Consider the following 16068-nt stretch of genomic DNA (forward strand, 5'->3'; position numbering starts at 1 on the left):
ACACTCCAGGTGTGGCCTCACCAGTGCAGAGTACAGGGGGACTTGCTACATCCTGAGACATCATCAGCTTACGAAAGTTTCTGTCATGCAAGGAAAATAAAAAATACAGACCAGAGGATATGGATGCCAGATAGGTGCAGGAAAGCCAGTGGATTTTGTTCCAGAGAGACTTTAACTTAACTTCCGTCCTATTAATAAAGTGCTTTAGTTGTTTGGGAGAAGTTTTGAGAATCCAACATGGAGGGAGAGGGTGCTTCAAAACTTAGAATGAATAAGTCATTTAGCCAACAGATCAGAAATCCCACAGGGTAGGAAAACTCCCTTAATATTTACTCTAGATCAAAGCTTAAGTTATGCAAGAGGCTAAAAGATCTTTATGTGAAGGAGCTGGCAGAATGACAGGTGTCCAGACTGGCATCTCTGTGGCAAGTCTGACACCCCTAGTTTTCACCAGAACTTGCCTCACTGGAGCTCTGCATTGAGTATATCTATGTTAGAACAGAATGTAGGTCAGTAACCCTGCAAAAGTTTACAAGCACAAGTTCAAGGGCTGCAACTCTTACTACAAACCCCAAATTAAACAAATGTTGCCCCAGAGACCAGTGATATTATTTTATGTGGCAGCATTTTGGACCACTGCTATAGATCAGTGCTTTTTAGATTAGTTCATTGATGGCACTGAACAGCAAGTGGGAAAAACACCCAAGGCAGCAGTCTCCCTAGAGTACCTTGCTCTTTTGACTCTGCTTTCAGAGCTTGGCAGCAGCAGGATTAGTGCCTGATTGCCTGACAAACAAACACTGTATCGGTGTGGTCAAAATGTTCAACCAAGCAGAGGTATCATCATATACTGTATACACTAAAATGTACACAGTATACATATGCAAATGAAAGGTCACACATTGCAATGAAATGCTACTGTGTAGTCTGATGCAAGAAGGAAGATACTGCAATACTGTATGAATTTTACACAATATTTAAAATGTAATCAATGTGATAGAGTCTGATTGGGGAATTAATTGCAACAATAATGGCATACTGTTGTACTAATTTTATCTGTATAGAAATTTTATTTACCTGGGAATTATTGTAAATAGTGTGACAAGGCAGAAATTTTACTGAGACAAAAATGGAAGGGAATGGAAAACACAATTAACAGGATAGATTATCCCATGAATGTGTCTGGTGCTTTATCCTCATTACAATTGAAGTATTAATACTGTAAAATAAATTTGCTAAAATTATTCTTTAGCATTAAAACTACTTTTCAAACATGATGGCCAATGTATCACAGAGAGTCAGGAGGAAAAAAAGATGTGCGAAATAACTTCTGACTCATACTGCACAGCTTCTGCAGCTGTCTTTTTCCTTAAAGGAACACAGACACTGGTTTAATAGTAATTACTCATGAGTTTTCTCTTTGCTGACTGTGCAGATTGTAAATTATTTTGTGTTTTGCATTTCTGCTTCCAATTTTATGCAGCAGTAATTCCCAAAAGCTAGGAATATTTAGAGCAGGCTTATGGTAGAGAGGGGAAGAGCAACAGGGAGTGAAGGCAAACTTCTTGTTTCAAGAAGATATATTCTTGCTCTTGAGTATATCATCAGACATTTCAAGAAATGTGTACTGGTGAGATCAGTTATGTTCAACCACATCATTTACAGCTTTTCACAATGATTTTGAACAAATGTCAGTCCTGTGTTTACAGATGTTATGGTTTAGAAGCAAGATACATAGCAAGCATTTGCAGCACAAACTTTTCTGGCTCGACTGAAAGAGTTTTGTCCTGATCATGGCATCAGTCTATCTATATGATGTTTCTTCTCCTAAAATAGTCAGCAGCACAACATTTCACTCACTATAATGCACTTCAGAACATTCAAAAAGGCCTACATTAATTTTTCTGTTCAGTGCCACATGTAGATAACCCTTAAATCTGCAGGTAAGCAAATACTAGCCACAGACTTGTAGTGGTCCCCTCCAAAAAAAAACCCCAAAGACTGAAAACCATCCTGAGCTTCAGGCATTGGCTCTAATGCAGTTGGCCCTTTCAGAATTAGTAATTTATTCATACTCAAAAGGCTAGCCATTGCAAGCAAGGTGGCTACCATAATTGTATTTTTCCATTCTGCTTTCTGGGGCCTCTTCTGGGCATCTAAGTGACTCTACTGGAAAATGAACAGGAGTTTGTAGTCCAGCTCTTCCTCTTCTGAAGCAGCAGTGAAAGTGGCAGCTCATCTGCTTTAACTCTGTGGACATTGTGGATAATGTATAAAACCAGAAAGAAATCTGCTATCTAGGACTGCATATGCAGTGCTGGCAGTTAGTAAAATCATGTCTGATTTGTGAAGTGTGTAAATTTAATACGGAAGTCAACAGGGAGAACAAAATAAATATGGAACATCAGTATTTCCTTTATTTTACAATTGACTGTAGTTACTATTCTGGTCATAAAAAGGTAAACTTTTTAATTTTCAGTATCTCCTACAAATAGGGACTTTTTTTTTTTTTTTTTCCCCCTAAATACACAAAATTGGATAGATGCAGCGTAGCCTGGAAAAGTGAAAATTCAGAGTCCTAAGCTGGGAATGACAGCATGTTCCCAGTGAACAAACTGGTGACCATGCAGTCTGTGACACAAAAGGGATGGCAACCAGATTCCAAATAATTGCCTAGGCTTTTCCTCATAGGTTCACTCATATCTTCAGATTCCCTAGAATAACCATTATGCACCAGGATTTGAATTGCATTTATTTAATTCAAAGAATAAAGACAGCATAGAGGCCAAGAATTTACATAATGATGGTATCTCCTCTTTCAATCAAAAAAATTTGTTGTTTTTTTTTTTTTTTTCCAAAATGTGAACATTTCATCAGAATACAGTGGAGCCTTAAAAATATACATTGCAGCTATACACAACAGCTACCATTATCTCAATATTTAATTTTTCTTTGATGTCTTCTCTTTTTAAAGACATTGCTTGTCTTACACCGTGCCAAGTAAGAGCTAGATTTTCTGTTCATTTCATACCCTAGCTATTCTAACTCTTTATGCTCCCATTTCTCTTTAAATTGATGAGCCTGTGCTGCATTCCAAAATAAAGATGCATTCCTTCCCTTGTCTGCCTCATAAATACACTCCAAAACCTTTATCTAATTCTATACAGTGTGCAGTGCTGCAATCCCCCTTCCTTCAATATGCATATGCTCAAGTGCACATTATGTTTTCAGAAATCATCACACATGATGAAGATTTTTGAAAAAATCTGTGGGACATGAACCTGAAGCTCTGGGGAAAAATTAATTGATGTGTTCACAGACATTTTCTGTGCAACGCAAAGAGCTCATCTGCAACAAAGCAATAGATAATATGAGCAGTCAAAGTACATTCTCCTTCAACATCTTTTCCTTCACTGTGACATTTTATAGGTACTCCTACATTTTTATATTCCTAGAAGTATTCAATTCTGATCCTTCTTCCAATGTTTCTGCAAGAATCCTTGCTTAAATATAATTCATGTATATAAGTCAGTCATTAAAGCTGTAGCTTTCACTATTCCACATAACTGCAATAAATGTAGTATTTTTCTGTGCTAAGTGTGAAATAAGTTTACATGATTCATGTTATTATAAAATAATGTTAGGACTTTATAGTCCATTTTCCTAACTCAAGCATTACTTCAGAGCTACTAGGTATTCTAACAGTAACAAATGGAAGTGGAATTGTTCCTTACCTCCTACCTCAGCATTTGGTTTTGCACAGTGTGAAATAAGTTTAAAATATTACTCTTTTTGTATGTATTTTTGATTGGACTGTTTTTGTATAACTGCAGGTTTGAGGGAGCAGGGTGACGTAATGTGTATATAGCTCTCTTTTTTTGCAAAGTCATCCTGACTCCGTGTTCTAACGGGCCGGTCCAAACTGCTTCTGTTCAGTGTTGTTTACAGTTATCCGGGACCAAGAAGTCTGTAAGACACATGGGCGAAGTTTGGCGTCACCAAAACAGCAGGCCGAGGGAGAGTGTTTACTTCATCCCACGACCACCAGACAGGGGCGAAAAAGACCCCAACAGACAAAGAGAGCATGCGCGAGAAAGATCTCCATAAACCCACCCTTTTTCCCAGAAATCCTATGAATATGTATTAAAGTTTATAACTATGTATAAGAAGACAGGAAATAAATACTGAGGAGGGAAACCCGTCAGCGTGGACCAGGTAGAGCAGGGGCTCCCGGTTCATTCAGCGCTGTTTTTGCTTACCTTTATTTGTTTTAATAAATTGGAGACCTTGTTGTAACAAAATTTGGATTCGATCATTTATCACAATAAGGATACATTTTTGTATAGTATTTTGTATCTTTTGACAAGCCTGCTGAAGTTTCCAATACAGTCACGATAAATTTGAGGAATTGTAGGGAATCCCCAGCGAGATTTGTAAGATCCTCAGATTTTCTCACTGAAATGTCTTCAAACACAGGAAAAAATAAGCTTGAACCCAAATAGAAACAAATGTTTTTGACAGGCCCAAAGTCTTTTCTGCAGGAGTGTTAGAATTCAGGAACACTGGGCCCTACAACTTCTATTTTGCCAAAATTAACATTTACAAAGCTCAAGACCCAGGGAAATGTGTCCAAGGAGCGCAGAAAAAAATTCAGTGATATTTGTAACATAGATAAAGAAACTCTACTGGAAATACATGAATTTAGGATGTTCCTTTAATTCAAAAAGACAATTTCACAAAGTAGTCAGGACTTAGAGAAGTCAAATGGTCATGAATATTTATAAAAACCAAAAGTTCTTATCAGGGGACAAACAAAAGAATTTATTTCTGAGGAAAAGGGTAGAGTTTCTTAGAGTACTTCCATTACGAACATTCAGGAAAACTGTTTTCAAAATTTAAAAAGTCTCAAAGACATAAACCTGTGAGAGACTGAAATGACCTATGACTGTCTCAAAGCTTGCTTGTGTCTGTGCAAACCTCCAAGAGAAGCTGCTGTGGCCTGTGAACGGGTCTGGGGGATGCTGCCCGGAGAAGCGGGAGTGTATTGAAAGATGCACTCTCCACTTCTTGGCAGTTGCATTGTCCGGACTCTTTACATAAGCCTCGAAGGGGCAGACATGTACTGAGCTGGCCCCATCCTGGAGCCGTTAGTGGCTCTGTTGTGTAGACCAGACTCCATGCATGCATTGCTAATGAACTGATTAAGACTCAAACGGTCCTGCCCTTGAGGCAGGATGCTTCAAAACCTGTAGGACCAGAGAAAAAAAACCTAAAGGTGAGTAGATATGCTGATCAGCTGGTACAATGAACTTAAAAAGACAGCAGAAAATCTTGCTCTTTGTGCATCTACCATTGAGGCCTGATTTGTGTGCACCCACCACCGAAGAACTGAAGACTGAGGACCACCGGGACGCCACTGGATCCATGGTGGTGACTATTCTTGCAGTCCTATCGTGCATCCGTGCTTTATTTCTGCCTTTTCCTTCCATTCTGTCCTATTGCTACCCCTCTTCACTTTTTTAATAATAAAAACCTATTTTGGGTGTACAGCATTGACCTCGTTTGTGTCTTAATCTTGCTTGGGATCATATCGAAACCTTCCCTGACATCGGATCGAGACAAAACCTTAATAAGACTAAGATCTAACATGGAAGCTTTCCAATGAAACATAAATTCATATAACTTTGGAAATCTACTGTGTTCTGTTAGTGTGATATAAAGACATTTTGTGTGCCTGCCACAAGCCAAGGACATCAGAAAGTGCTTGATAATTCGTTGCCCATCACTGATATTCAGTTTGTTCTACTGTAAAACACAGAAATATTTCCAAGTTTATGGATGCTCTAGCTTCTGCTTCAAGGGAAGTCCTGTCCTTCAGATATGTGCTCTGCAGATAGCACAGAAGTGTCTACTACACAGCCTGCCAACGGATGTGAGGGCTGGGGAGGGCGGCAGCACTCTACATGTACTTCCAACAGTTGTGAAGGAGGAGGGTAAGCATCAGTCTGTGTAAGCCACTATCTACATCATGCTCTCTAACTGAATGACGAGTTGATCCTAGAAAGCTAACTGAAATCTCAACCCTTCAGAGTAAAAGTAAGACAAAAATGTTCCTGTAAGCTCATGCAAAAAGGTATTTTACATTAGATCTTAATGGGAAAGTTGATGGCTTCTTTGGGCAGGGTATGGGTCTTTAACAGATCTTTTCCTCTTAGTTCTCATTTGCAACTTTAATCTTCTGTTGCTGTGCTAATATTTTCTGGTTTTTTTCAAGGCATAAAAACTGTGTTTAATGAAGTTTTGATTGCTTTTTTTCTTAAAGTCTGGCAAACCCACACCTGAATTTATCCAGGTTTCTTACACAATTTTTCACTTTTGGTGTCTTTTAACTCCTTTAAAATATAAAGTTTTCCTAAATCTTACTTATCACTCCTTTTCTTCACACTTCACCCTGTTCCTTTGAAAATGTTGTATATTTTTCTCTACACAACAAATCATCATATCCTTAGATTTCCAAATATCAGGTCTAATTTAACACCTTCTGAATGCCAAGAGATGCCAGTGCCTGTCAGCAGTAGCACAAACAAGGGACCCTACACATAATAATTCATATACCTAAAGTTCTTCTATGGGGTATCCAGAACACGTAGAGCAAACACCCCAGCATAATCAGTGACGAAGAATTAACAGGATTAAAGTCAATTGGCTGGGTGGTAGAACAGAAAGACTTAGAGCACAGCTTGTAGGGGATGTTGTGGAGACGGGACACAGACATGGATACAGGTTTACAAGTTCACAGGTGGTTCCCAAACTGGTGTTTGCAGCTGTGCTTAGAAACATTTTTTTTTCCCAGTGTAGCAATATTCAAACAAATGTATCACAGTAGTCCATGATAAATTTAGCTACTGCTAAGAGACTAAGTTTGAGAGTAAATACAGAGTCTTTGACTGTAATCCATACTGATATTAGTGTACAGAGTAAACTAGATAGATATAGATTAAGAAAAATAACCCGAGAGTTGTTTTTTTTTCCAGTAATGGCTATTCTAATTGTTGATGAATTCAAATTCTTTGGTACAATTACAGACAATGTATTTAAGTGACATACATGGAAGCTGAATGTTTTGTGTATTTGTTTTGATAACACAACATGATGCAGCACACTGGACTGTAGCTTTCTAAATGATTGGATAGCCCTTTCCATGCCGATTTTTCATTAGACAAAATATCTCAGGAGGTTTCCTTAGGTTTTAATAATGACAGGCCTCAAATATCTGGTCAGTAAAACTCCAGTAAAGTTGAGGGAATTGCCTCAAGAATGAAACTGATTTGCTATTTTGCTATTAAAATTCATGGAGTTTCCTTGCCCCTGAAGTGGAATGGCAGGGTACAGAGCAACACTGCCAAACGAAATTCATTTAGAAGTGGTTATATACAGGCAGTTCAGAACACCTTTTGTGGCTCAATTACTGCTTTCAAACAATAAAAAAAAATCCCTATAACTACTAAAGATCTCTTTTTGGAAACATGAGAGGAAATGGATGAAACAGGAATGTGACTCAGTCTTACAACATTGAGTGCAATAAAACCATACTCAGAATTATTTATTCAATGCTAATAAATACCTTCGGATAGTCCCCCTACAAGGACTATTTCAGTGAAGGTTTTGTGCAAGCAGAAATGTAATCCAGATCTGCACGCTAAAAGCACTGCCAATGTATGCAGATGTCAGCAGTGGGGAAAAGTAAACCATACAAACCTGAAAACATCAATGCAAAGCCTTCATTGTGAAAATAAAATCTTAAAATTATTACTCAATGTAAGCAAAGAATGTTTCGGAAGGTACAGAAACCAGAACTATAAACACTCAGGCCATCTACATACTCTTTGCTAAATGTTTCAGATCACTACCTCTATAAAGATAAAAGATTGTTCTGAAACTGCAGAATTTGATGTGATTTCAATGTATGCAGTAACAAGGCCATTAGTGAAGCTGTTTGCCTATCTGAACCTGAGAGTTAGTAAAGGCTGAAGATCAGTATGAGAACTGAAATTTTAAAATAAACATACTCTAAACTTTAGAAAAAGGTGAGATTGTCTTTGCAAATATATCATGCCCACAGATTTGAAAGGAGCTTACAGCATATAAGAGAACTTGCAGTGTAAAGAGGAAAAAGCTGTTATGGAAGGCAGAAAAGGATGAAAAGAAGAAAAGCATTTCATTCGGGATTATTTCCTTATATGGCTTTGCGCAGGCATTGGTTGTGTGGTATAACAAAGAGGAATAAAATGAACAGAATGAAACAGAGACCTTGCAAGAGAAAAACATGTCTAGAGGGACAGGCAAAACTCTAGAAAAGGCTCTGAAGGATATACAATATGAATAGCAAACATATGGGAAGACTAGTACACAAATGCAAAAGAAAACCAGAACCAGAAGCATTTCTTCTTTACATTAACTGGTACACTTTGCCATGTCTTCTGCTGAATGAGACCGCCAGCCTCTCAGAGCAGGACTGCTTCTTACAGGGTATTAAAAAAGTGTGGCACAATGGAGCCCTTATTCTGCATGTAGCTTTGGGGCATTGCACTAATAAGAGGATCTCCTTCTTTTAAATGAGTTCGTGAGTTCTGAGAACAATTTGGCAGTGATTATGACTGACAGTGTGATGTTGGTTTGATGTCTTTTGTCCGAGAGCTCCATGGCTAGATAACTAGATGCTTAACTATAAACTAAACTCTAAACTCTTTTTGATGTAAAAAAAAAAATCTTAAAGCACTTGACTTACCAATGAGAGCAGAGCTTCCTGGACTGACGGTCATTTTTGTTCCTGAAGGAGAGGTCAGCACTGAATGAGTGTTTGTCCCAGCACTGGAAAGCACTGCTGTCAAGTCTTCTAGGTAAGGAAGAGGTTGTGGAGGCTCTGGTAACAGAGAAGGAGACTGAAGTGATAAGCAACACCATAGCAGGAAACATCTCAGGCACAGCAGAAAAACCCACCAGCAGATATTGCTGCAGGACAGAATAATCTACTTTGGAAAAGACCTTGAAGATCATCTAGTCCAACCATTAAATTAACACTGACCGTTCTCTACACCAGATCCCTCAGTGCTATGTCAACACGACTCTGAAACACCTCTAGGGATGGAGACTCCACCACCTCCCTGGGCAGCCCATTCCAACACCTAACAACCCCTTCTGGAAAGAAATGCTTCCTAATATCGAGTCTAAACCTTCCCTGGTGCAACTTGAGGCCATTACCTCTTGCTCTGTCTCTTACTAATAGGTTAAAGAGACTCATCCCCAGCTCTCTGCAGCCTCCTTTCAGGGAGCTGTAGAGGGCGATGAGGTCTCCCGTCAGCCTCCTCTTCTCCAGAATAAACACCCCCAGTTCCCTCAGCCGCTCCCCGTAGGACCTGTGCTCCAGACCCTGCACCAGCTCCGTTGCCCTTCTCTGGACACGCTCGAGTCATTCAATGTCCTTTTTGGAGTGAGGGGCCCAAAACTGAACACAGGAATCGAGGTGCGGCCTCACCAGTGCCAGTACAGGGGTCAGATCCCTTCCCTGTCCCTGCTGGCCACGCTATTGCTGACACAAGCCAGGATGCCATTGGCCTTCTTGGCCCCCTGGGCACACTGCTGGCTCCTGTTCAGCCGGCTGTCTATCAACACCCCCAGGTCCCTCTCTGACTGGCAGCTCTCCAGCCACTCCTCCCCAAGCCTGTAGCGCTGCTGGGGGTTGTTGTGGCCCAAGGGCAGCCCCCGGCATTTGGCCTTATTGACACTCACACAGTTGGCCTCAGCCCATGGCTCCAGCCTGTCCAGGTCTCTCTGCAGAGCCTCCCTACCCTCGAGCACATCAACACTCCCACCCAACTGGGTGTCATCTGCAAACTCACTGAGGGTGCACTCGATCCCCTCATCTAGATCATCAATAAAGATGTTAAACAGGAGTGGCCCCAACACCGAGCCCTGGGGGACACCACTCGTGACCGGCCGCCAACTGGATTTAACTCCGTTCACCACAACTCTTTGGGCCCGGCCATCCAGACAGTTTTTTACCCAGCAAAGCGTGTGCCCATTCAAGCCACAAGCAGCCAGTTTTGCCACAAAGGAGAATGCTGTGGGAAACGGTGTCAAAGGCCTTACTGAAGTCAAGGTAGACAACATCCACAGCCTTTCCCTCATCCAACAAGCAGGTCGCCCTGTCGCAGAAGGAGATGAGGTTTGTCAAGCAGGACCTGCCTTTCACAAACCCATGCTGACTGGGCCTGATCATCTGGTTGTCCCACACGTGTTGTGTGATGTTACTCAGGATGAGCTGCTCCATCAGCTTCCCGGGCACCAAAGTCAAGCTGACAGGCCTGTAATTTCCTGGATCATCCTTACGACCCTTTTTTTATATGAGCATCACACCGGCTAATTTCCAATCTGTTGGGACCTCCCCGGTCAGCCAGGACTGCTGGTAAATGATGGAAAGCGGCTTGGCGAGCACCCCAGCCAGCTCCTTCAGCATCCTCGGGTGTATCCCGTCTGGGCCCGTAGACTGGTGTGTGTCTGTGTGATGCAGCAGGTCACTGACTGTCTCCTCCTGGATCACAGGGGGGTCGTTCTCCCAGTCTCTGTCTTCTGGCTGAGGAGGCTGGATTCCCTCAGTACAACTAGTCTTATTATTAAAGACTGAGGCGAAGAAGGCCTTATGTACCTCAGCCTTTTCTTCAACACTTGTTACCATGTTTCCTCCTGCGTCTAGCAGGGGATGGAGAGTCTCCCTGGTCTTACCTTTGCTGTTGATGTACTTACAGAAACATTTCTTGTTATTCTTGACTGCTGAAGCCAGAGTAATTTCCAGCTGGGCTTTAGACCTCCTGATTTCCACCCTGCATAGCCTCACAGCATCTTTGTAATCACTGTGAGTTGCTACCTCCTTCTTCCAAAGGCCTTCTCTCCTTTTCTCCCTGAGTTGCAGCCAAAGCTCCCTGTTCAGCCAAGGTGGTCTTCTCTGCCACTGGCTTCTCTTACGGCACCTGGGGACAGTCTGCTCCGGTGACATTAAGTCTTCCTTCTTAAAGAGCACCCAGCCTTCCTGGACCCCTATGCCCTTCAGGACCATCTCCCAAGGGATTCTGTCAAGCAGCTGCTTAAACAAGTCAAAGTCAGCCCTCTGGAAGTCCAGGATGGAAGTTCTGCTCCCCCTCTCCTGTCGTCTCTAAGAACAGCGAACTCTATTATTTCCTGACCACTGTGCCCCAGTCAGCCTCCAACTGCCACATCATCCACCAGTCCTTCTCTGTTTGCAATTATTTGCCATGCTGCAACATTATCATTCCAGAGGGGCAGTTTAAGCATCTTTGGGTAACTATTATAGTTGTGCTTTGCTTCATATTGGGTAAGGCACTAGAGAAATTATGAAAACAACATCTGTATCAGTATGACCACAAACCAAAAGAAATTCTCTTTGACGGCTACCATGGCATTCTGGTTGACCCTCTTCATATGTGACAAAGATATGTGGTATCAGAAGATACAGCAGCTTGGATGAAAGAACAAATTTATACAGCATAGAAGCCAAATCAAATGTCCAGTCAGTTGAGAACTTTTGAATGCCTGCTTCAGTCTGGATCAAGCCCTGACTAAATATGGTTATAACCCTGCCAAATCCAGCAATATACTTAGGCAGATCTCCAAAGGACAAAGAGTTCAGAGCTCAAGAGGATCAGTCTATGCTGAGAACTACAAGCTTTAGCTCTTTACTGACCACAATGGTATTTTAAAAATCAAACATGTTGCCTTTCATTCCCCATTCTGTTTGTCATGGAAATCATGGGATATATAAGTGAAAGGTGGTTTCAGCCCCTTTCAATCAGATCATGGCACTCACTAGGCAAGTTTTCTATTGCTGATCACATTCAACACCAGAAGTACGAGTCATGGATGCTTGAAGTGTTTTTTTCCATTAAGGATCTAAAAATGCCATTTACCTACAAACATAAGCAGCTTGCATAACTCACAGTAACTTTTTCTCTTTAAAAACTAAGCCATTTATAAAGATCAGAAAAGGACTTAAAGATCATTTGGGAGTTTTTATTTATGGCTGAAACCCAGCTGATTATATTTTTTTTTTAGATTTTTTTAGATTGAGTTTCTAGAGACAGTCTGGATTCACAGGGAAACCAAGTGAACATTCATAAAGGGGTTATAGTGTTGTCTGTGAAACTGAGAAATGTTGCTTTAAAGCTTCTGGAAGTGGCATCATCCATGGGACATGTGTTGACTCTTGTCATAAAAGATGAGAGCTGTAACTGATGCTTTAATGGTGTTGCACCAGCAACAGGGACTATGTTTCAAAATTTGACACCTCACTATCAAATGTACAGAAGTACTTACAAAGTATGACTGGATCATTCATCTGCCAGGCATGGAGAAAAGATAGAAGATGAGTTACTAGGGAAGGAAATGCCTTTGCCACATATCCAATTACCTTCAAGTAATATTTCCACCTGTACTTCACAGATTGTCTTTTCAAATCACCCAGCTGGGCTTTCAGTCTTGTTTAGAAACCCAGGAAAAAGAAAACTTTGCCCTTCACTGAACTTGGGAAGAGCTTTTTAAAAGCACAATAGGTTTATGAACCTGTTAGGTCTGAAACAGGTGGGTATCACACAGCCAAGTATGGAAAAGCTGCTCATTACCGGCAGAGCACAGGGGAAGTGTCATCATTCTCGTGTCAAGAGACCTGCTTTAAGAAATGGTTAATAAATGCTTTTCTTAGCTAGTAAGTCTGAAAGAGTGAAACTGAGTATCTCAGGACTGGGGGATGCAGTCCCTGTGCTTAGGCATTTTCTCCTTATCCATCTTTCTTTTATGACCACCTTGTTTAAAGTGATGCTGCCCAGAGAACAAATTCAGACTCATTCTTTTCTTAGAACAGGGCTGCCTGTATGCCAACCCCTCTTTCCACAACCTCTGATTCATTCTTCAGGCGAGGTGTGCCAGTAGGTGTACTGCTATTGCTGGAAGTGCAAAATAGCCTGGACTTACCAAGAACCAAGAGCTGGGAGCTTTCAGTTACCTCCCCACGAAGATTGGCTGCCTTGCATGAGTACAAGCCCTGATCTGACAGAGAAACATTTGCAATTAACAGCAACCCATCATGAAGATGGTGAGCAGAGGACAGCTTGACCTTGTTCTTGAACCAAGTAACTTCTGCTTCAGGAACACCTGGAAAAATATTGGCAAAACATAACACAAGTAAGATATAGTGGTTGTTAAACAGTGTTGTGGTTGCTACAGGCAAAATTGTTAAGATAGAACAATTAAAATAAGATTTGTAGTGTGATTTCTAAGTGACATTTTTTTCAGTTCAGAAGTGTTTAGTCAAGTCTTTTGCACTGTCTGCCTTTATGTTTTAGATCCCTCTGAGATGGAACAGGAGATTTAGAACTGAAGTCTTCCCTTTTAGTGTCCCAAAACTGTAAAAGTGAATTCTGACATCATTACTTTTAAAAGCAAGCCTCTATTGGATCAGAACAAAAGTTAATGTAGCCTAGTATCCTGTCTCTGGAAAAAGCCATAGGCTGGTGCCTCTCCCAGCCTAGTGTTTCAGCTCAGGAACTTTCTGAGACAAAAGTTGTTTCTGTGCGCTTAGGAGCCTTCCATGGACTTATCTTCTTTTTTGACATTTTGCAAATAATTATCATTTACATCTTCAGAAAAGCAGTTTCATGGGTCTCACCAAGAGTCTTCTGAGAACGTATTGTTACAGATTTGAAACCCACTATAGGAAGAATTTCTTCCTTTTATGTGCTTGGATCTAAGGTCCAACGATCTCTGTTAGGTACTCTGTTGTAGGAATGGGTTCTGGTGTGTAGCTGCCAAGAGCTCTAGTTTTGCAGTATATAATAGTTCCTTGGCACAGGGATTTCTACCTTGATTTAAATGCATACCAGATCGGGTAATTTAGCATCACCAAATACTAATCAACTGGTTTATGTGAAAAAGTATTGGAAGTCTCACAGATAGAATAGACCTATGGAGCTCTGCCTGGAAGGAAATTATACTGTGTGGACACATGGCTGTAAGGAGTAAACACATCACTAATCCTGTGCATGCTCTCCCATCTGCGGTACCCTCTGTATGTGGAAGGCAGTTAATCTCTTTCATACGAACATGTAGTTTCCTTGTGTTTACTGGAGATTAAGGCCATGTGTACAGGCAATTACTCTTAAGTATCTACTGGCCACTTAAATCCTTCCCTGCCTTATGTCAAAGCAACATGTTCCTCTGCCTATTGTCAGTACCTTTAACATTCTGCCTCCATGTCAAAAACCAAAACCCATTCTGTTTTGTCAATTCTGTGGCCTTGGAATCAGAAGTACCTCACTTGGGCTGTGCTCACCGAGCATGACCACCCACTTGACTCTATTCATAGTGACTGACATTGCAGGTGCCTCACTAAGATCTGCAGATGGAAGTGGGAAAGGGAGATTTTCCCTGTTCTTCCATATCAAAGCATTGTGGCCTTTTTTCCACCTCTCCTGGAGCCACCTGGTGACTTTGCCAAGACATCTGGAATGAGTATGGCTGAGCTTGGCAGCCAGGAAGGAAAGCTGAAGCCCTGTAAGGGCAAAGGGTCTTGTCCACATTCAGAAAGTAGCAGGAAGCCGGCTCTAAAAGATTACAGGGTTTTTCTCACCTTTGTCTGAGGGTAAATAGCATACACATGCTGATCTGGACCCTTCATGGCATATCCAGAGAACTAATCTTTCTTGTTTGTGATGCTGTTTTCCAAAGGCTTACCCCTGTGTTGCTATCACTTAGCTTTTTTAAAAGGATGGGCTTTTGGCCTGTTTCTGCCCACCCCCACTGGTATATGACCAGCACACAGCTCTGCATCTGGCTGCTACTCTTTCACCTATGTGGCATGGGTGGTCTGACCACCACGTAAAACCTCACTCTGATTTTTTCCAGAGCATCCAGGCAGAGTCCTCAGGGGAGTTCAGACAGCTGCTGGATAGCAAACAACCCCAACCCTTGAGCTTATTCAAGCCTGTGTGTTTATTGTGCTTCCATTGTGGGGAAAAGAAGTTTGAGAGGTGAGCTCTGGAGAGCAAAGGAGAGAAAATGGAGACTCTTCCAGTTCTGCAGTCCTTGAGGTGGAAAAACATTCACATCCCATCACTTTTCCTCCCAATGCCACCTTAGTGAAGGAATGATCCATTCTTTCTTGCAGTCTAAGCTATGTACAGTGCACAGGTTTTCAATTACAGCTATTGATGAATTTAGGCCATGGAAGTATCAAGAAATGTACCTCAGAGATAAACAATCACAAGATTATAAAATTACAAAGATTTGTCTAATTCCAACCAGAATTCTGTTTTGAAGACTAAAACTGAGTAGACTTTTCAAGTTTTTCTTGAAAATAAAGGAAATTAAGTGCAAATAGTGGGAGAAAAGGAAGGGTAAAGAAAAAAAGGAAAGGGACAATGTGGATTTCATATAAACTCACTTCTCAAGTATAAATAAAAATAAGTAAATAAATATAAAAATTCTTGCAGATGGCTGCTCAGATAGTATTAGTCCAGAAAAGCATATTCCTCTTCTTTACACTTCACTAGCAAAAGCAGCAACAAGATGTTAAAGGTAAGGTCCATTACTGTTGAGTCTAGGAAAAGTACACCATACCTACAAAATGCCCTACTCTACAACGTGTAGCTTCATTTTCCTTTGTGCTTCCACCTTTAGTGACACATATAAACCTCAAGACAGCACCGGGATGAACACGTGCATCATTGCGCAGCACTGCCACGAGGGGTAGCAAGAGCATTTCAAACCAGTTGTGTCGGGTAATGGTGAACGACAGAGGACAGACGGCTGAGAGTGCCTTGCAGAAACAGACAAAGTCTGAGAGGTGCCAGCTGGAAACAAGACTCACTTTGCTGAGCCTGCAGGACGTTAGTGAACGGCTACCCAAGTCCATTCTTCTACAGCTTTCCCCTCCATTATTGTGCATGTATCCATCACAAAAAGGCTACCTGGGATAGGCAGCAAGCAGAACTGTGCATGCCA

At 41.3% G+C, this 16068-nt stretch overlaps 1 protein-coding gene across 3 annotated transcripts in view; it reads right to left on the bottom strand.

The window, feature by feature from the left end:
• ADAMTSL1 (ADAMTS like 1) overlaps positions 1-16068 on the bottom strand; it is a 503340-nt gene that overhangs the window by 25097 nt on the left and 462175 nt on the right. For all 3 annotated transcript variants that reach the window (XM_074931327.1, XM_074931329.1, XM_074931328.1), the window contains 2 exons: positions 13042-13221; positions 8789-8923 (listed from right to left, as the gene is read on the bottom strand). In XM_074931327.1, coding sequence (XP_074787428.1) covers positions 8789-8923; positions 13042-13221 — 315 coding nt within the window. The remainder of the gene's footprint in view (positions 1-8788; positions 8924-13041; positions 13222-16068) is intronic.

The sequence above is a fragment of the Athene noctua genome, chromosome Z, assembly GCF_965140245.1.
Source record: "Athene noctua chromosome Z, bAthNoc1.hap1.1, whole genome shotgun sequence".
Taxonomy (NCBI): domain Eukaryota; kingdom Metazoa; phylum Chordata; class Aves; order Strigiformes; family Strigidae; genus Athene; species Athene noctua.